The sequence below is a fragment of the Lepidochelys olivacea genome (assembly GCF_965140295.1).
Source record: "Lepidochelys olivacea isolate rLepOli2 genome assembly, chromosome: 1".
In the NCBI taxonomy this organism is placed as follows: domain Eukaryota; kingdom Metazoa; phylum Chordata; order Testudines; family Cheloniidae; genus Lepidochelys; species Lepidochelys olivacea.
Window position 1 is genome coordinate 21,750,401 of NC_140411.1, and position 22,831 is coordinate 21,773,231.

The 22,831-nt window shown below is 43.1% G+C and overlaps 1 protein-coding gene across 1 annotated transcript in view; it reads left to right on the top strand.

The window, feature by feature from the left end:
* Positions 1 to 4,246: 4,246 nt before the first annotated feature.
* ANKRD42 (ankyrin repeat domain 42) overlaps positions 4,247 to 22,831 on the top strand; it is a 35,461-nt gene continuing 16,876 nt past the window's right edge. The window contains exons 1-9 of the mRNA XM_084616863.1: positions 4,247 to 4,342; positions 7,567 to 7,730; positions 9,544 to 9,651; positions 10,663 to 10,782; positions 11,505 to 11,640; positions 14,546 to 14,746; positions 15,753 to 15,878; positions 19,811 to 19,916; positions 20,670 to 20,839. Of these exons, the coding sequence (XP_084472989.1) occupies positions 4,303 to 4,342; positions 7,567 to 7,730; positions 9,544 to 9,651; positions 10,663 to 10,782; positions 11,505 to 11,640; positions 14,546 to 14,746; positions 15,753 to 15,878; positions 19,811 to 19,916; positions 20,670 to 20,839 (1,171 nt within the window). The 5' untranslated portion in view covers positions 4,247 to 4,302. The remainder of the gene's footprint in view (positions 4,343 to 7,566; positions 7,731 to 9,543; positions 9,652 to 10,662; positions 10,783 to 11,504; positions 11,641 to 14,545; positions 14,747 to 15,752; positions 15,879 to 19,810; positions 19,917 to 20,669; positions 20,840 to 22,831) is intronic.

Below are 22,831 nucleotides of genomic sequence, written 5' to 3' on the forward strand. Positions count from 1 at the left end.
ACAGCCAAAACCCAAGAGTGCTTTCACTGTGAGAAAGATCCACTGAGGTTCTGATCTTGAGCAGTGGCCCAGACCCTTTAGAAATGTTGATGACTCTGACTCGAACCTGAAAGGTGATCTGAGTGGATAAACCTCTTTTCTCTCCCTTAGACAGGAGGAGAGGATAGAGACGTTGTAAACCCTGAGTGAAGGGTGTGGCACTCATAGGCGACATGTGGGTTGAAGACCCTTTCTTTTGTGGGGATGTTGGACTGTATACATTTCATTAACCCAGAAGTGGGCATACTTCAATTGGTGAAGTGGCCCTGTGGGTCAAGTCGTTACCTACCAAAAGCTGAACCACCAAAGCACTGGAATGATTGCTGGCGAGGAAGGCCAGAGATGGGGAGAGTTGATACCCAGTGATGTAACTACTAGGTGGCACTACACATAAGCCCAGCCCCCATCATAGTTTGGCAGAGAAAGCAGGCAACATCCTAGACCTGCTGTGAGACCTAAAAAGAGGTAAGGTTAAATTATTGAAGTGTCTATTGGACAGCCAACAACACCAGGTAGCCCAACTGCAGCAACAACAGTACCAGGTGTTTCAAAAAATGGCCACCTAGGAGCAACAACAGGAGATACAACAACAGCAGCAACTCATTCAGGAGTTGGCAGTGCAGCAATAAGAACAGCAACAATGCCTTGTCCAACAAATAGTGACCCTCTTACAACTTCAAGAGTCAAATGCAAATCCTGCAGCAAGACCTTCAAACACTGCTCCAGCTCCAAGCATTCAAATAAAACTCACAAAGAAGAGGACTGAAGATGACCCAGAAGCCATCCTCATCACTAGGTTATCTTAGCCATCCTCATCACTTTGACTAGGTTGCCATAGCAGCACTGTCCATGTAAATTGGCCAAACCAGGACAATAACTAAATGGACACAAATCAGACATCAGGAATAGTAACATACAAAAACCAGTAGGAGAACACTTCAATCTCCCTGGACATTCTATAACAGATTTAAAAGTAGCCATCCATCAACAAAAAAACTTCAAAAACAGACTTCAAAGAGAAACTGCAGAACTAAAATTCATTTGCAAATTTAACACCATTAATTTGGGCTTGTATAGGGACTGGGAGTGGCTGGCTGGACATTCCATAACAGATTTAAAAGTTTTATATTTGTCAGAGTGAAATAAACTGATCTCATTTACATGCACCTCTCTGAGGAACTCTGCACAGGAACCAACCTGACACTATGTCATGCTCCTGTACCAGACATGGGAGGGTCACAGAGCTTCTTTCAGAGCAAAATACTCACCAGAGCTGAGCTTAGTTTAAATAAGGTTTGTTACACACAGCACCACCCAGTGGTTCAACAGTATAATATAGTTTAGCATTCTATTACACAGCCCGCTCTACTCAAAATGGGAGACACACACGCACACACACAAACATCTCTCCACATAGGGACTTCCCTACAGAGATCCCATGCCATATTGCTTCCCTAGTCATCCACTTACATACACCTCACTCACTTTACAGAGATCCATCAGACAAACAGGTTTCAGAGTAGCAGCGGTGTTAGTCTGTATTCGCAAAAAGAAAAGGAGGACTTGTGGCACCTTAGAGACTAAGCAATTTATTTGAGCATAAGCTTTCGTGAGCTACAGCTCACATCATGCCAGACAGGCATGGATGCATCCAATGAAGTGAGCTGTAACTCACGAAAGCTTATGCTCAAATAAATTGGTTAGTCTCTAAGGTGCCACAAGTACTCCTTTTCTTTTTATCAAACAGGTCACCTTTAAAGAGACCTCCAACCACCTTTTCCCTGAGACACACCTGATATGTCTCTTTAGAGAGACCCACATCCATCCCCACAGTTACGACCCCCCCCCACTCAAAGACACCTGTTACACACACAACTGACACTTCCCTCCTCCCCCACTCCTAGACCTCTAAGACCTACACCCTTCACAGACACCCTGACACTGCCCTACTTCTCCCACAGACCCAATACCTAGACCCCCCCAGACACTACCCTCTATTCCCACTCACAGAGACCCCTGATATTTACACCCATCATAGACACACTGACAATGCCCTTCTCCCCACTTACAGACTCCCCACAGACACCATAAAACTGTGTTCCTTCCCAACTCACAGACCTGAGATCTAGACACCCCAGACACCCTGACACTGCTCTCCTCCCCACACTCACAGATCCCCCCCTGAGATCTAGACACCCAGACACTGCCTTCATCCCCCACTCACAGACCCCTGGTACCTACAGCCTCACAAACACCCTGACACTGCCCTACTCCATCCCTCACAACCCCCTGGTACCTACACCCCTCACAGACACCCTGACACTGCCCTCCTCTCCCGCTCACAGACCCCTGGTACCTACACCCCTCACAGACACCCTGACACTGCCCTCCTCCCCCGCTCACAGACCCCTGGTACCAACACCCCTCTACACACCCTGACACTGCCCTCCTCCCCCGCTCACAACCCCCTGGTACCTACACCCCTCAACACCCCCTGACACTGCCCTCCTCCCCTGCTCACAGACCCCTGGTACCAACACCCCTCAACACACCCTGACACTGCCCTCCTCCCCCGCTCACAACCCCCTGGTACCAACACCCCTCAACACCCCCTGACACTGCCCTCCTCCCCTGCTCACAGACCCCTGGTACCTACACCCCTCACACACCCCCTGACACTGCCTTCATCCCCCACTCACAGACCCCTGGTACCTACAACCCTCACAAACACCCTGACACTGCCCTACTCCGTCCCTCACAACCCACTGGTACCTACACCCCTCACAGACAACCTGACACTGCCCTCCTCCCCCGCTCACAGACCCCTGGTACCTACACCCCTCACACACCCCCTGACATTGCCCTCCTCCCCGCTCACAACCCCCTGGTACCTACACCCCTCACACACCCCCTGACACTGCCTTCATCCCCCACTCACAGACCCCTGGTACCTACAGCCTCACAAACACCCTGACACTGCCCTACTCCATCCCTCACAACCCCCTGGTACCTACACCCCTCACAGACACCCTGACACTGCCCTCCTCTCCCGCTCACAGACCCCTGGTACCTACACCCCTCACAGACACCCTGACACTGCCCTCCTCCCCCGCTCACAGACCCCTGGTACCAACACCCCTCTACACACCCTGACACTGCCCTCCTCCCCCGCTCACAACCCCCTGGTACCTACACCCCTCAACACCCCCTGACACTGCCCTCCTCCCCTGCTCACAGACCCCTGGTACCAACACCCCTCAACACACCCTGACACTGCCCTCCTCCCCCGCTCACAACCCCCTGGTACCAACACCCCTCAACACCCCCTGACACTGCCCTCCTCCCCTGCTCACAGACCCCTGGTACCTACACCCCTCACACACCCCCTGACACTGCCTTCATCCCCCACTCACAGACCCCTGGTACCTACAACCCTCACAAACACCCTGACACTGCCCTACTCCGTCCCTCACAACCCACTGGTACCTACACCCCTCACAGACAACCTGACACTGCCCTCCTCCCCCGCTCACAGACCCCTGGTACCTACACCCCTCACACACCCCCTGACATTGCCCTCCTCCCCGCTCACAACCCCCTGGTACCTACACCCCTCACACACCCCCTGACACTGCCTTCATCCCCCACTCACAGACCCCTGGTACCTACACCCCTCACAGACACCCTGACACTGCCCTCCTCTCCCGCTCACAGACCCCTGGTACCTACACCCCTCACAGACACCCTGACACTGCCCTCCTCCCCCGCTCACAGACCCCTGGTACCTACACCCCTCAGAGACACCCTGACACTGCCCTCCTCCCCCGCTCACAGACCCCTGGTACCTACACCCCTCAGAGACACCCTGACACTGCCCTCCTCCCCCGCTCACAACCCCCTGGTACCTACACCCCTCACAGACACCCTGACACTGCCCTCTTCTCCCGCTCACAGATTCCTAATACCCCCCCAGAAGACACTGTCTTCCTCCCACACTGACAGACCTTAGACCTGCCCCACACCACTACCCTCCTCTCCCAGCCATGCCCAGCCCAGCCCGACATTTCCCTTTCCCGTGTGACATTGGTCCTAGCCCCCCCCTCCCCAGCCATGCTGCAGGGACACCCAGCCAAGGGGAGGAAGTGATCAGCACAGGAAGTGTACACTGTTTCTATAGCAACCCCTCTGCAGCAGCCGCCAGGGCAGGCACAGAGAGGAGGAGGATGTGAGTGAGGAAGGCTCCCTCCTGGCTGAGTGACCAACATGCCTACGAACGCGGCTGCTGCTTCTGCCACTCCAGCTGGTGAGCCTGGCTCAGCTCCTGCCCCTTCCCAGCACCTATGAAGCTGCTTCCTCAAGGGCTGGAGCCACAGGGTTCATGACTTTGCGGGGAGGCATGCAGGGGGGAGGCATGCAGCTTATTCTGAATGCTCCTTCCTCCCCACCCTGATCTGTGTAGACTGGAAGCCCTACTCCAGCATCGGGTAATGGCATGTCACAGCACAGGGATGTGACTGCATTGCGTTTATCCTGCTTGACAAACTGTTAAAAAGATGAGGAGTACTTGTGGCACCTTAGAGACTAACCAATTTATTAGAGCATAAGCTTTCGTGAGCTACAGCTCACTTCATCAGATGCATATCGTGGAAACTGCAGCAGACTTTATATACACACAGAGAATATGAACCAATACCTCCTCCCACCGCACTGTCCTGTTCATACTGGTTCATATTCTCTGTGTATATATAGAGGAGGTATTGGTTCATATTCTCTGTGTATATATAAACAGGACAGTGGGGTGGGAGGAGGTATTGGTTCATATTCTCTGTGTATATATAGAGGAGGTATTGGTTCATATTCTCTGTGTATATATAAACAGGACAGTGGGGTGGGAGGAGGTATTGGTTCATATTCTCTGTGTATATATAAAGTCTGCTGCAGTTTCCACGATATGCATCTGATGAAGTGAGCTGTAGCTCACGAAAGCTTATGCTTTAATAAATTGGTTAGTCTCTAAGGTGCCACAAGTACTCCTTTTCTTTTTGCGAATACAGACTAACACGGCTGTTACTCTGAAACCTGTTAAAAAGATGGTTAAGCATGGCCCTGGGGCGTCAGGACACCTGGGTTTTATTCCTGGCTGTACCATTGATGACTCACTAATAAATGAGGCTCACTGAGGTTCCTGATTAAAGTCTGCAAGTGGCTCAGACAGAGAGGTTATGATTGCTATTATCATAACATCTTTCCTTCTGTGTGCACTGTGAAATACCCCCTTAGAGGTTCAGTGTGTAGCTGATTCATATTTATTTTACTAATTAACAACAACAAAAAATCAAAGTCTCAACGTTGTTTCTCCTTCACGGGGTTCAGAATGAAACTATTGTTCATATTTTGAAATTTTTTCCAGATTTTTTTACCTCAAAAATGGTATTGAAATTTTCACCAAATTGGTTATTGATGTTTTTGTTTGCTGAAAACTGGGCTTTCTGTTAATGAACAATCTCTATAACCACTTTGATAATAGTTTCAATAAAAAGTTCAATACAATGTGACAAATTGGGAGGTTAGCTGGGAAGTAGTACAGAGGTATTGGGCATCTGGATTACCTTTACCCTTTCAGGTTGCAGATCTCAGTATATCTGCAGTTTTAGGGGGCCACTGTCCATTCAATAGAAAATGGGGAGTGCAAACTTCTCCCTCTTTACCAATTAGGTGTTTCCAAGGACATGGCACAAGTCAAAATTCACCATGTTTGCCAGCCCTTCTGTGTGTTTGTGTTATGGAAAAGATTATTTAACCCAAACTCATTGCATTAACATTGTCAAAATGCCCACATGTTCTTCTCATTGAATACAGTAGGTCAGATTCTCAGCTGATGTAAATCAGTATAGTTCCATTGAGGTCTGTTGGGTTACTGTCCTAATGATACTGCTGACACTGTTTCTGAAAATAAACAAACAAAAACAAATAACTCCTCTCCAAAAGAAAACAAAAAAACCCCCAAAACCACCAGCCAAAAGTAAGCCCCCAAGATTGTTGAGGCCTGGACCATCTCTTTGTTCTGTGCTTATACAGCACCTAACACAGTGGAGCTCTGGGTTCACAACTGAGGCTTCTCAGTGCCATTGCAATACAAATAAATAAATAGCAATAATATGTGGAGATAGAGAGAGAACACTTGTTAGGGACATTCATGCACTTTTTACATAAATCGTGTGGTGATTTCCTAATAATACTTAGCATGTATATGCTTTAGCATCTAAAATTGTTCTACAGTGTTGAGTAACCATTATTATTCCTACTTTGCACAGGGAGAAATTGAGGCACAAATAGGTTAAGCCCCACATTCTGAAACTTGTATGATCTGTAGCATTGGATCCTGTATCTGTGAGGATCCTCATCACCTTGGCAAACCTAATGAAATAACACAATAGTGCACTCTGATACCACTGCTGTGGAAGGTGGTTCTTTGCTGACATCTTATTAGCCATTTTGGGTTACTTTTAAACTTAGCTGTCTGAAGTTAACTGTCTAGAACCATACATGGGCTCATACCAAGCCATTTATTTAGGTTTGCAAATTTTGGCCCTAAGTGACTTGCCCAAGGTCACACAACTAGTTTGTGGAAAAGCCCAGAAGAGAACTGATGTCACCTGATTCCCACTCCAGTGCCAGATTCTCTGGATGATACTGTCTGTAAATTTACAGCCTGATCCTGCATCACCAAAGTCATTGAGACTGTTTGCCAGAAGTTGGGAATGGGCAACAGGGGATGGGTCACTTGATGATTACCTGTTCGGTTCATTTCCTATGAAGCACCTGGCACTGGCCACTGTCGGAAGACAGGATACTGGGCTAGTTGGACCTTTGGTATGACCCAGTATGGTCGTTCTTATGTTCTTGTCACAGACGTCAATGGGAGCAGGATTGCAGGCCATAATAACAAGCTGATGGCTACCGTAGAAATGCCATAGCTATTAGTAATACCAAGCAACACAGGATGATTAATAGAGTAAGTGTAGCCTAATGGATTGTGCACTGGACTGGGATCTATTCCTGGCTCCCCTGCTGGGTGACCTTGGGCTTGTCTCTCTGTGTCTCAGCTTCTGTAAAATTGGGATAATGATGCTTACCTCCTTTGCAATGTGCTTGGAGAGCTGCTAATGACAAACACTATGTAAGAGCTAAGCGTTTTTACTGGACAAAGAATCACTCTCTACAGTAGTTGTCATTCTGGTATCAAAATATGCTAAATGATAACTTGATGTTTCAGTAGGTTTGACCGTGTGATAAAGGTTCTCACAGACATAGCATCCAGTCCTACAGCCCTCATTCTGAAAAAGTTTATATTGGCTACTAGGGATGGGGAGTTTTGTCAGAGTAAAGATCAGGTTCATTATATTGCTGATGAGCATCTTCAAAACTAATAAACATTTCCATGTCATCATCTGCTGATTCATTCCATGTTTCATGTCCCCACAATGTCATCCAAGTGGTTAATGACCCTTTGTTATTCTTCAACAGCTGTCAAGAAGAAGCCAAATTATGCTAACCTACATGAGGCAGTGAAAGCCGGTGATGTAGAACAACTTGCATCAATGGTAAAAAGCGGAGCCAGTATTAATGAGGTGGATTTAGTCCATAAATTTACACCTTTGCACTGTGCAGCGCACTCTGGAAGCCTGGAGGTAAAACATTTTTTTAGATCTAGGACACAACAAGGTTCTTATGGATCAATGCTTTCCTTCTCAGGATAGGAGAGACTGAACACAGGCTTGCAAGCTCATGCTGATCTGGCTGAATCAATAATCTCTTTGTCTATTTATTGCTTAGTAAATCCATTCAGCACTAGTAAAGCAGGAACTTATGATGCATATACACTTTAAATATGATGCAAAAATTAATATATTATTTTTCAGTTTTCTAGACTTATTGTGCCTTTTCCATGCCCTAGGCATGTTATATGTATTCAGCGTCACAGGATTTCATAGTACATTACAGAAAAACCCAGAGGAGACTTTCCCAGTCCTAACATAGGCTCCATTTATAGTCTTCCTTACAGACTCATGCCTTCCTCCATCCCTCAAGCAACCTGTTCCGTCCTCCTCCCCTTCACTTCAGGGAAAGCCCAGGGAAATATGTAACATTTACAGAAAATCCTAAAAGTAACCAAATCTGGGCTCTGGCCAACTAGATGAAAAGCGAATTTAAGAGCCATTGATTTCAACTGAGAAGTGTGCCACCAGCCCAGTTCCCTCTTATACCAATGGAATCTTAGTTTGAGTACATCAGGTGACTGAAGAAGGACTTGACAGGACTGTAACCATTTAGAGTTTTACAGATCAAAATCAACACCGTGACTATTTACCCGTAAATCAGTTGACAACCGCTGCACGAGTGTTATGAGCTTCCAGAGATTAAAAACTGGGCTACCACATTCTGAACTAGCAGCTGTGTCATGTTGTAACCTCATGTGGAATGCACCGTAGCAATCTAACTTGGAAGCGACAAATGCATGTGTAACTCTGGTAAGATCCATATACCAAAGGAAACTGCTTGCTAAATGCAAGTAATAAGAAATACATTGCTGCTTTCCACGTGTCCAGAAACCACCAGGGAGCTAACAAGACCCCCAGGTTTTTGGTCTTTAGAAACAAACTGTGCTCATATCCCATCAGTCTGGGCTGTTTCTATAGTTTCTGCCATTTTTCCAATGATTCCCCCACCCTGTAAGTCAAGTCGTGGTCTTGTTTGGGTTGAGTCTCATCTAGCCAACCTTCTCCAATGCCCCAGTTAGAGAGACAATAGAGGAACCAGTGATGGAGCCTGGCTTAAACTGCTGCTGGAGAAAATGTTGTACACCTAACAAATAAAGTTTTATTTCATGCTCTGGAGGGCACCTAGAGTTGCTGGAAGTGACCATTAGAGCACAAAATAATACCTCTGAAAGTGAGGCTTGGTCATGGGAAGATGGGAGGAGAGAAAGGGTACCACAAGTCCAGGAGTTTAAACAGAAAAATGTAGGAAGGCAAAAGGTTGATATTTTTCTTTGTTTGCAATAAACATAATCAGAATTGTAGAGAGGTATGTTTGTGCCCATTTCTCGAATTTTTAAATGTATCCTTTCACTTTCATAGTGGAAAGAAACATTACACAAATAGCCCTATAGGTTACATCTTAAATCTTTTAAAATTGAAATGTAAAATTACATAAGCCATACTGTAAGATCAGTAAGGCATGCTTGGGTCCGCTTTAGTACGCGATTGGTACATTTCTTGGATGGATGAAGGAATGAAGCTGTAGCTTTCTAATGCAGCAACAACTTACTAATGCGTGCTCTGTTGTGATTTATTGTAATAATGGAGAATTCCGATAATGCTTTGAAACATAATATCAACTGATAATTTGCAGTGAATTCCCTATTAGAACTGTATACTGGATCCATGATAATAACCTATATTTAAAACAAATGAATGTCTTTGTCTTTGTTTTGATTGGTAGTGTCTTCACTGGCTGCTCTGGCATGGGGCTGATATAACAGCTTTAGCTATAAGAGACTGGACAGCAGCTCACCTCGCTGCTATCAGAGGTCATGATACTTGTATGCAGGTAAGTGTAAATATTGACATCAAAAGTAAATAGGGCCGATCCTCACTCGTTGTGGAACTGTGACAGTTCACACCAGCTGAGGATTTACTCCAGGGTTCTGAAAAGAAGTGGTAACAAGATTCATACTGTACACCATGGTGGGGTTTTCAAAGCTGCATAGGATATTTAGATGCCAACTGGACATCTGTATCCCTTAGATCAGTGGTTCTCAACCAGGGGTCCGGGGCATCCTGGGGGGGCCGTGAGCAGGTTTCAGGGCGTCCGCCAAACAGGGCCAGCATTAGACTCGCTGGGGCCCAGGTCAGAAAGCTAAAGCCCCGCCGCATGGGGCTGAAGCCTGAGGCCTTGAGCCCCACCACCTGGGACTGAAGCCAATGCCTGAGCAGCTTAGCTTCATGGGGGCTGCTGTGGCATAGGGCCCCAGGCAAATTGCCCTGCTTGCTACCCCCTAATGCAGGCCCTGGCTTTTATATGCAGAAAACCAGTTGTTGTGCCATAGTTGGGCCATGGCGTTTTTATAGCATGTTGGGGGGACCTCAGAAAGAAAAAAGTTGAGAACCCCTACCTTAGATAGCTTTGGAAACTTCAGCTAGATATTTTCAGAATTAGAAACATTTCTGATTATAAATAATACACAAGATAGATCTACCTATACATTATTATTATGTTCTTTATTGTTTGTACAGTGACAGTGCCTAGAAGCCCCAGTCAGGGACCAGGACCCCATTATATTAGCTGCTGTACAAACCCAGAATGCAAAGATGGTCTCTACCCCGAAGAGCTTATGATCTATGTGTAAAGCAAGAGACAACAGATGGATATAAGACAGAGAGATGGGACAGCACAATATACTGCATTCATTGCTATGAGAGAAGACAACATCCATGTACTTATTTAATACTCCTTCCTACTTCACCCAGAAGTTACCCTGCTGACAGTATAAAGTAATCCTCCCAGGCGACATTTGCTATTTAATTTTGTAAACTGAATTTCTGCTTTGTATTTATTTAGGCCCTTGTAATGAATGGAGTAAACTTAACAGCTCAAGATGACCGAGGATGCACTCCATCACACCTAGCTGCAGCCCATGGACAATCATACACTTTACAAACCATACTCCGGAGTGGAATGGTGAGGAAATTTTATCTTCTGCGGGGATTTTTTTTTCTTTTTTTGAGAAATGGTACACTTGCATTATACCATTACAACTCCCTACAGGAGGGCCAAATCATGGTATACTGTTGCAAACAAAAACGTCCATTGATTTGATGGGACTTAGGACTGTAGGATTTGACCTGTAGTTTAGTTATTGTGTGTGTGCTATTGGTGAGAGCATACTAGTTTAAATTAATGTTAGTTATTTATTATGAGGCACATAAGGAAAATGATCCAAGAATTTAGAGAGAATGAATACTTTGGAAAAGTAGAACATTTCATTAGCTGATAGTGACTTAGTTAAATAGAGATCAGAAGCTTTTATTATCATGATCTTTTTCAATCATAATATTTTTTAGCTTTAAAAAGCAAATTTATATCTAACATATAGTGAGCAGCAACATGGCCAGAGTATGTCAAAAATGTTATATATATAATGTGTGTGTATGTGTTTTAATTTTTTAAATAAAACCAAAAAACGTAGGGGAAAGTATGTATCTATATGCCTATAAATGGGAATCATTTGTTCATAGCATCTTTATTTAAAGTAACTTAAAAGTAATATAGGTTTTTATAACTGATTTGGTTACCTACTATAAATTCCTGATTTCTGTTTACAAATGTAATCTCTGATGTACATGTTGTTTCCAATGAAACATATAGGAACTAAATAAATGAACCTGCTGCTTTCATTCTAGGATGCAAATGTTTCAGATAAGAATGACTGGAAACCAGTTCATTATGCTGCTTTTCATGGCCGCTTGGGTTGTTTGCAGCTTCTTATTAGATGGGGAGCTACTATAAATGACGTGGATAACAATGGAAATCTTCCAGGTACCTTGGGGAAAAAGAAGTCTACAGCTCTAACTTTTGGCTTTTAGTTGCTCTGTTATGTGAATATTTAGCAAATGACAAGTCATATACACGGGCAATATTTGCTAACAGATTTCACAAAGTTGCCACAGTTATCTTCCAAGAATTGGGGGAATTTATGTTATCCATAACGCTGATGCATGGTAACTGTTAGCTAATGCTGACTTCTTTTTATGGCAATCAGTGATGAGTTTCATCAGATACATTCTATGGCACTTTCTCATTCCTGTATCCCAAGTTGCAACTATTGGGCCATATTCTGAACTTGGTGGCACTGGAATAAGTCTGGAGTACTCCAGTGTTTTATTTGGAGTTATTTCAGATTTACATTTGACTGAGATCAGATTCTGGATCATCTGATTTTGTCCCAATTCTGTCTCTTCCCCATCCCTGGCTCTTCATCCAAGTCCCATTCTCATCACATACAAAGTTTCAGTCTCCATTTCTCAGTTGTCTCATCCTAGTCCCAGTCTCCTTGCCCAGCAGGTCCTAGGACTTGTCCAGATGAACATTTAATGCACAGCATGCTGGGGTGTAAATCTGCATCGCACTAGCATGTTGCATACTAACTTCCCATATGGACTCTGCTGCTGCGCACTAAAAATTCCTGAGTGCACTATGAGCTACTCTGCTTTGAAACAGAAGTAGATCAAAGTGCACTAGGAACTTTTAGTGCATGGTGGCAGGGTCCACATGGACAGTTAGTGCATGGCAGGCAAGTGTGAGGTAGATTTATGCTCCATCTTGTCACGCACTATTTGTCTAAAAAAGCCCCTAGTCTCACTCCTCCAGAATACCTGTCCCAGTCTCCCCACAATGTCCAGTCCCCTTGTCCAGCTGGTCCCAGTCTTCCATCACCTGGTCTTCCCCTGATCTGTCTCTCTCTCCACCCAAACCTCCACTCACTACTCCACACACATTCCCACTGGCTCCTTGCTCCTAGCCCCAGTCTCCCTCCCCAGGCTTCTCATCAAATATCAGTCATCCCCTGCCAGCTCCTTTTCCCAGTCTCTTGGCCCAGCCAATCTTTGTCTCCCCTCCCAGGCTCCTTGTCCCAGTCTACTCCTCCTGCCTTTCTCCACATCTGGTTCTTGTCCCCTCTGCATTGAATCAGGCAGCTTCTTCCTGTATATTGCCTTGGCCCAATGATGGGGAGTCACTGAGACCACAGGAGAAACAGTCTTTCAGTTCTCAGTTCACGTATCTGGACCCAGAATCAGCATGACCTGCAGCAGATGCAGGGAAAGTCCTGCTCAGCCCTGGATTGGAGCATGCCCAGTACGGACAGAATCTTCAGGGAATTTAGCTTCTAAAATCTAAGAAGTCTCTACTGAGCATGTGCAAATTGCGATTTTTTTAAAGGCTTATAACTTGGCCAAATTCGGGGGGGGGGGGAGAAGGGGCTAGAACAAGGTAAGGATGGCAAAAGGCATATTCCTGACACAAAGGCCACGGGCCTGCCTAATTTCAAATCCCTGCTCCAAAGTGTGCGAGTTATAGACCTTTTCAAAGAAAACCTTAACAGACTTTTTTAAATGGGCAAAACAACATAATTTGGCTGAAATTAAATGACAACAACAAAAAGTCAGCCTGAGGCAGATGCCTGGCATGGAAAATTTCAGCCTAAATGGTTAAAGTTTGGCAAAGTTATAAGCAACTGAAAACAGGATCTTATAATAAGAAGTATCGGGCCACCTTGATAATAGGGAATCGGCAGTGCTACCAGCCCTACCTACAATATAATGGCTCCTTTGAATTCACCTCTTCCTGGGAAACTCTGCATCTGCTTGGGTGAAATCCTGACTCCACTGAAGCCAATGGCAAAATTCTCATTGACTTCAACGGAGCCATGATTTCACCCCTTGAATTCTGGCCTTATGCAGCAGGCTTTTTTACTGCAGAGCCTCATAGAATTTGCATGGAGTGGAAGGCTGTGCATAGTTTGTTAGATAGTTCCTTTAGTTTACACATGGCAAGAATTTACTTATATGAAATACATTAGTGGTGCTTGAACTGGATATAATGTTTTAGCTATTACAAGGGTAATAGAATTCTTAATTGAAGAGAAACCATTTTTCTTTACAATAATGGACTTTACAGTGAAATATTCCATCTTTCTGTCAGTAGCATATCAGCCATATTATACAGAATGTTTTCATGCAGTGACATTAGGTAACTAGTAAGTTTTTATTTGACATTCAGTTCCTCCTTCCCCTTTCCCACTGATGGGAATGGAAAACATGACAGTTTATAATGCAATGAGCATATTTTTTGCACTTCCATAGCTCATTTCATTATGGCTGCCAGCGCTCTTTATAAACATTAAATATTTAAGCCGTACAGTACCCTGTAACATCAGCAAGGTAACATGTAACCCACCATTACAAAGGAGCCACCTTTGGGGTAGAATGTAGCAGCTGCTGTACACAGCAATACTATACAACAATCCAGGACAGAAAAGGAAGAGGAATTCTGTATAGAAATGAAATTATAGGGGAATTTATGATTTTGTATTTAAAAAAAAAATATGAAATTAGATTAATCTTCTGCTTGTTGTAAATAACTGCACTATGTATGTCAAATATAAATAAGGTGAATTAAGCTCACACTTTGGAGCAGGTTTGAAGCTGCTGAGAAGCTGCTTTCTGGACTGGTGAGATATTAATCCTCACATTTATGTATTGTGCTGTTTTGTCTTTGCCTAATAAAACCTGAATAACCCTTGGTTATCTGACATCTGATCAATAGTCTAAATCAGACTCTAACAGTGGGCTGAACAGTAACAACAATTTAGCTAAGTAGCTCTTCATTTGGCAGGTGGCTGTGCTCAGGTTTAATATTGCCATGTTCTTCCTTTGTGCAATAGCTCATCTGGCAGCAATGGAGGGCCACCTGCATTGTTTTAAGTTCTTGGTTAGTAAAATGGCCAGTGTGTCTCACACCTTGAAAGCCAGGAATGACCATGGGGAGACCCCAAAGGACTTGGCACAGAGATTCTATAAGGATAATATTGTACAGTACATCGACAGCGTGGAACATGAGAGAGATCATCCAGAAGAACAGGAAAGTGAGTAGGTGCCTGAAAAGCTTCTGAGATACTAGCTTGTAAAACAGAAAATGCCACAATGCAACAATAACTCTGTAGAAATGAGTGATACAAATGACCTGGGCAGCAGGTGATTCTAACTTTCAAGTGGAACTGTGTATAAGCAGTGTGAGAAACAGCTGAAGCTTCCGATAGTTGTTAACTTTATTTACATGTGTGTCATGTCTCCGATTTTCTCATAATGAAAACAAAACAGCAACACTATACTATGCAGTCCTTTTGCTTTAGTTATACAAAGCTGTTCATATTCCTTTTACAATCTGACACATATTCCAATGTCCACAAATTTCCAGGCAGTTACATATTTAGGACAAGATTTTGGTTCCCTTATTCATTTTGAGTTATACCTTACTCTGGCAATAGTCCCACTGAAATCAATAGGACTACTTGATAAGTAAGTATTATTCAAGAGAAAGGATAGCAGAAGCTTGCCCATTATGATTATTCTGAAGGGAAGACTTGCTCGATTTTTCAAGCACTCATTCCATATCTATTAGTCTTTTCTTAGTATTAATCATATCAACTAACAAGAAAAATCAAAGTGCCTCAATGGATAATTTTTCCACCAAGAAAAATTAATACATTGTATATCCTACCTAGGACCATTGACTTGAAAATAAGGAGACAGCTTCAGTTCCCAGCATTATTAGTCCATTAACTTTCAACCAAAGGTATATTTATTACTACAGAAATATGAAGTGAATCTCCTCTCTGTAAAATTATATAAGATGCCTGTAGCCAGTAGCCAAGACATGCTTAATGAAGCCTGTGATGATAATGCTATGTTCTGCAGCCGTGTTTCAACCAATTAAGGGTGCATTAACCTCACTAACAAGTATGACATTTCCATGTTTAAATTATTATTTAGAGAGAGAAACTATGAAAGGTGAGGTGAAAAAATAGCTTGTTTGCCTACTTATTGGAGTTACCGGCATTTACTTGGATTCATGTCTGTTCCATTTTTCAGATTTAGCATTTCCAGGTCATGTTGCTGCCTTCAAAGGGGACTTGGTGACACTTAGAAGATTAGCGGAAAGTGGAATCATCAATATTAATGAGCGGGATGATAAGGGATCCACTCTCATGCACAAAGGTCAGTAATTAGGAACTGTGTTGCAGCTCATTACTGTTTGTTATTGACTTGTTCACTTACTTATTTAAGTGGCTGCTCATCAGGTAAGCTCATGAACTACAGCATCTCATTTTCCCAAGAGCTCCAAAGGGCAGCCAGCAGAGATTATGCAGACAAAAATACATATTTGGTGGTTGTCATCCTTTGTATGCATCACAAGTTGAAGTCTAGATTGTTACTGCTGCATCACCAAGGGTAGCAAGATGGTGCAGTGCACTCTCCAATTTCCTAATCATGCATTTCCCCACCATATTTGACCATCTTCATCACTGCCCTTCAGTCACCTTGTAAAGATTGAAGTAAGCCAAATTTCTGCATTGTGGCAGCCACTCTGGCCATTTCAGTCAGCAGCCTGTTAAGCCTAGTCCAGAATCTGCATCCCAGGTTGCAAACAGCTGGATGTAAGTGTGATATATCTGGGTACAATCTAAACTATATGAGCAGCTGTGCCACCCTTGCCCTGCAACCTGGGGTGCCTTACAATGCCTGGATGAAGAAGTTCCCACATGAGCTGCTCACAAAGCCTTCCAGCATGCAAGCCACACCTGAGTGTTCGTGTGTAACTGTGGCCTGCCAGCCACATATGGCTTTCACCAGCCTGGGTTATATTGCAGGGTGACCCCAACACGCTCCCAGTTTTGATTTCCACCCAGGAAATTTCCACCCTCTCCTGGGCAATACAAGTTTATATAAAGTCTGTTATTTCTTTAATATATATACAACTTGCCACTCCAAACGGAGTTTCCCAAAAACTTCAATTTAAACACACTGGATTAGATGAAACAACAGAACAAATGTATTAACTACAAAGAGAGAAATTTTAAGTGAGTACAAGTAATGAGGCATGAAAGTCAGAAATGATTACAAGAAACAAAGTTAAAATGCTGATGCCTAAATTAACAAACTATGTTAAATTCAAAGCACTGTTTTCTCACCACATGCTTTCATCAGTCTCACTGACCAAATTTCTTAGGTTAGGACCCCTTCTCCCTGTATCCAGTGAATGCTTCCTTTGTCGCTTCAGGTGCTGTCAATGAGACATGCAGGGAGAGAGAGTTGGGGTCCTTGAGATATTTGTCCCTCCTTTTTATAGTTTCTGTCCCCCTCTTAAAAAACATTTCCAGCTGAGTACCAGGAGACAAAAAGTCTATGGGAAAGGATGTTCCCTGCTGCTTTTTCCTCACCTGTTTGAGCTTCCTTTGTTTCCCTTCTGGCTTCAGGACTCTGTTTGCCGCTTCAATGCAAATTAAACAGAGCACACATTCCTTTGTTTGAGACAGACCTATTTGCCAACCTCAGTATGGAACTTGTTAACACCATATAGTGGAATCTTATAACTTCACATACAATGTGGACATACACATTTTATCAGGACAATAATGAGCAGCAAATTATGAGTTTTCAAATGATACCTCATAAGGCATACGTTGTACAAAGATTATTACAGTAGTGTGTAGGGTGTGAATATAGGGGTACATTCTCCCACAGTAAGTTATATCCATTTTTGGTGGTGCATGCATGCATAGGTGGGAATTGCTAAAAAATGAGAATAATCAAGTTGAAGTCCAAAAAAAATTTAAAATTTTTAAAAAATTCAACAGCTCTAATCTGTTTAGATGTAACTTTTAGAAATATTGTGTATGTAGCTATGGAACTGTACTGTACTGTGAACTGCATCTTTACTTTCTAAGCACTTGAACACTATGGTGATGTGCAATGTACAAAACCACATGATAGACATACGGTAGTACACTGTGGAGGACTATGATGCTGTATGTACAGGGCTATCTAACACATTGCTTTGCAGCAGAGTGATGCAGAAGGTGTGAGCTATTTTTTGCAGTTTGCCTTTAAAGCTCATCCCTCCCCTGTGCAGGGCTGGCCCACGCTGTTTGCTGGAGCCCGGTCCTCCGTGCCCACGCGGGGCTGGCGTCGCTGCTCACTCAAGCCCTACCTGCCCCCCACTCGAGCCCTGCCTCTCCCAATGTGCGGGGCTGGCATCACCACTCCCCCCGCCCTGACATTTTTCTCCACACACCACTTTTTTGGCAAAAGTGGGCATTTGTCCCATTTGCTGCAAGTTGGCAGGAGCAAACGGGGAAAATGCCCACTTTTGCCAAAAAAGTCAGGGTAGCTGGGACAGGGCTTAAAAAAGGGACTGTCCTGGCCAAAACGGAACCCTGTGCTTAGGTCATAGCTGTCTAGGAGGAGCTGCCTATATACTTGTGGAGCTAGAGGGAGGCACAGAGTGGGTTCTGGCTCTAAAAGAGACAGACACCCCAACCAGTACAGTCTACACAAACAAACTTCCATTACACATTTTCCCTTGCAGACCCTGATTCAACAAAGCACTTGGTCTGTTGACTTCCAATGAGACTATTCATGTGCTTAAAGATAAACAAGTGTTTAAGTGGTTTGCTGAATCAGGGTCCTACTCTGTTTGTGTTTTCCTTTCTGTGTCCCCTAGGATTATATTATTGTAAATTGTTCTATATCAATCATAAAATCTGTCACTTTCTTTTAAAAACATATTTAATCTTTTCCAGGAATAATTCTCCAGTCCTACAATGTTTGTTTGTAACTCCTCAGATTGATGCTATCCCTAAGGCAAATGTTTTTCTTCTAATATATACTAAAAAATTACCACTTGCTTGATTCAGATCCATCCCTTTTGCAGCACTGTTAATTATGAGTCAGATGCCCTACTTCTGACATCATATGCTATGTGGGAAGCTAAAAGAGATGGATTTTCCCTTTGATAACTGTCAATGCTGTAGTTCTCAAAGGGAACCAAGCAAAGCTCTCCTCCCCGCACCCTGATGCCAACGTGTTACTTCATAAACAGGAGCAAGAGAAAGTTGTAAATGGTGTTAACATTTCAGGTCAAGTGTTTGTACCAGCTCTAGATGGGTGAAGGAAAGCCAGTATAAGGAGCAAACAGATGGTATCCCATGACATTGATGGCTAGAAAAACTGTGAAAAGAGAGAAATATTGTAGGGATACAAAGCTATGGTTGGGGAGGACCAAAAAGAATGGAACTGCTTGACATTTCACACTCTCTCTCCAAAAGCCTGCCACCCAGATAAAATAAACATGCACGTGGCAGCTATCATTTGGTGCTTTCTCAGAGGTTGTATTGACATTTGAGAAAAGCATTTGCCCAGATCCTGAAAACAATTTAGGTGCCTAACTTATTGAAATTAATGGGAGTTAGGCACCTAAATGCCTTTGAGGATCTGGGCCTAATCATAACCAGGAGGCATAGTAGATAAATAAGGAACCCGTAAGTAGCATAAAATACCGCACCATAGTTTTAGAACATATGGTAGATCTGCAGCTTCATATTATGCTGCATTGCAAGAGCCATGAGCCAGTAACAGAATTCTCTCCCAGGCAATCAAAGCTCTTGTCCATTCAACACTCATCCTTAGGATACTGTATGGAACCTTTAATGGATGCCCAGTGTTACAGAAGCCATAATACTTCACACAGCTGAGAACATACTTGGGGACACCAGATAATAAGGACCAAACTGACCAGCCTGTAGTGGATGAGCTTAGGTAGTGTACCTTCTGGAGTCATCCTAAGATCAAACTCCAGGCTGATAGCTATGGGGCCAGAACTTTCTCCTGACTTCAGTACCGTTGCACCACTTACAGAACTGAGGATCAGCCAATAACATTTACTTTACATAAAAGAGGAAATGAAAATAAAAACAGGCTTATACTCCGGGGTAGCATTTGGCCCATTATAAACTAATATTTCCATCATAGGTTGCTAGTGACATGTATAAACTATACATACTTTAGAGGGTGTCAAGTCATGTTAGGGAAAAGGCATTTTTGAATAAAAGTGTGTATAATTGACTTTAGTACATATTCTTTTTCCTTAGCTGCTGGACAAGGACACATAAGCTGCTTGCAATGGTTGATTGATATAGGAGCTGATTGTGACATTACGAATGAAGCTGGAGAGACTCCAAAAGACGTAGCCAAAAGGTAGCAGTTCAGATCTCTGAGCTATAATTTATTTGTATAGGGGCTGATTCTGCACTCACTGCTTTTATACGACTGTAACTCTGTTGAGTTCAGGTAATGTTACTCCTGATATACATTGGTGTAGGTGAGAGCAGAATCAAGCCCATGAATTTCAACTTTGGGTTAACAGCCTTTTGGCTCTATTGGTGTTGCAAAGGGTTTTATTGAGGGTATTTATATTGTAACTAGAGATGGGTCAAATTCTGTATAAGGCGAGGTGAGACCTGTTTAGTTTAGAAAAGAGAAGATTGAGAGGAGACATGATAGAGGTATACAAAATAATGAACACTGCAGAAGACCAGCTGGCCACTCCTGTTTACCTTTAAATATAATACAGGTGCTTATTTGATTCAAATAAAAGGCAAAATAAATCTAAAATAACTAAAAGGAAATACATTTTTGCACAACTTATTAAACTGTGCAATTAACTGCCACCGGATATTACTGAGGCAGAAGTGTAGCCTCATCAAAATGGTGCAAAACCCATTTTAGCTGGCTGCAGCTTGTGCGCTAGAGGTATAGGCTCCCCTGTGTACCTTAAAGTCCCACATCAACTACCACTGAAGTAAATGGGAGTGTGAAGAATGCACGGGAGCTGCTGCTATTTGATATATATTCAAGTGCGTGTGTTCTAATCAGCAGTGGATCTTGGGCTGCTTTTTCAGAGGTGCGTGTGTTTTTCACTGGCTATGAACTATTGACTGTGTTGTGCAGATTCGCCCAGTTGGCAGCTGCGGAGCTTTTGAGACGGGCAATGGGAGACGATTCTGATGAAGAAATAGATGACAATGATGAAAGGTTTTTCGACAGACATGGTGTGGAAGGGAGCACAGACACCACGGAAGATTTCATTCCAGATGAAGCAAAAAAAAGAGACGCCCGCAGTAAGTTCTCTCTCTCTTTACTGATTCTTCTCTTGAATAGGTGGGAAGGAATGAGAATCCTAGAACAAAATACTTTTAGTTGCAGAGTTTCTCCCTACTGCTGCAGAATCTTTTGTCAGTACCAATGAGCTTTAAAATAAATTGTGGAAATCAAGAAAAATATTTTAATCATGGAAGGATCTGGTCCAAGAGGTAACTATAACAGGACCGCTTGGAAATAGTGACCATAATATGATAACATTTAACATTCCTGTGGTGGGAAGAACACCTCAGCAGTCCAACACTGTGGCATTTAATTTCAGAACGGGGAACTATGCAAAAATGAGGAGGTTAGAAATTAAAAGGTACAGTGACTAGAGTGAAATCCCTGCAAGCTGCGTGGACACTTTTCAAAGACACCATAATAGAGGCTCAACTTAAATGTATACCCCACATTAAAAAACACAGTAAAAGAGCTAAAAAAGAGCAACCATGGCTTAACAGTGAGAGATAAAAAGGCATCTTTTTAAAAAGTGGAAGTCAAATCCTAGTGAGGTAAATAGAAAGGAGCATAAACACTGCCAAATTACATGTAAAAATGTAATAAGAAAAGCCAAAAAGGAGTTTGAAGAACAGATAGCCAAAACCTCAGAAGGTAATAACAAAATGTTTTTTAAGTACATCAGAAGCAGGAAGCCTGCTAAATAACCAGTGGGGCCCCTGGACGATCGAGGTACAGAAGGAGCACTTAAAGATGATAAAGTCATTGTGGAGAAACTAAAAGAATTCTTTGCTTCAGTCTTCACAGCTGAGGATGTTAGGGAGATTCCCAAACCTGAGCTGTCTTTTGTAGGTGACAAATCTGAGGAATTGTCACAAATTGAAGTGTCACTTGAGGACGTTTTGGAATTAATTGAGAAACTTAACAATAACAAGACACTGGGACCAGATGGCATTCACCCAAGAGTTCTGAAAGAATTCAAACGTGAAATTGCGGAACTATTAACTATGGTTTGTAACCTGTCCTTTAAATCAGCTTCTGTACCCAGTGACTGGAAGATAGTTAATGTAGCGCCAATATTTAAAAAGGTCTCTAGAGGTGATCCTGGCAATTACAGATCGGTAAGTCTAACGTCAGTACCGGGCAAATTAGTTGAAACAATAGTAAAGAATAAAATTGTCAGACACATAGAAGAACATAAATTGTTGGGCAAAAGTCAACATGGTTTATGTAAAGGGAAATCATGTCTTACTAATCTATTAGAGTTCCTTGAGGGGGTCAACAAACATGTGGACAAGGGAGATCCAGTGGACATAGTGTACTTAGATTTCCAGAAAGCCTTTGACAAGGTCCCTCACCAAAGGCTCTTACTTAAATTAAGTTGTCATGGGATAAGAGGGAAGATCCTTTCATGGACTGAGAACTGGTTAAAAGACAGGGAGCAAAGGGTAGGAATAAATGGTACATTTTCAGAATGGAGAGGGGTAACTAGTGGTGTTCCCCAAGGGTCAGTCCTAGGACCAATCCTATTCAACTTATTCATAAATGATCTGTAGACAGGGATAAACAGTGAGGTGGCAAAGTTTGCAGCTGATACTAAACTGCTCAAGATAGTTGAGAACAAAGCAGACTGTGAGGAACTTCAAAAAGATCTCCCAAAACTAAGTGATTGGGCAACAAAATGGCAAATGAAATTTAATGTGGATAAATGTAAAGTAATGCACACTGGAAAAAAATAACCCCAACTATATATACAATATGATGGGGGCTAATTTAGCTGCAACTAATCAGGAGAAAGATCTTGGAGTCGTCATTGATAGTTCTCTGAAGACGTCCATGCAGTGTGCAGTGGCAGTCGAAAAAGCAAATGGGATGTTAGGAATCATTAAAAAAGGGATAGAGAATAAGGTGGAGAATATCTTATTGCCCTTATATAAATCCATGGTAGGCCCACATCTTGAATATTGTGTACAGATGTGGTCCCCTCATCTCAAAAAAGATATACTGGCATT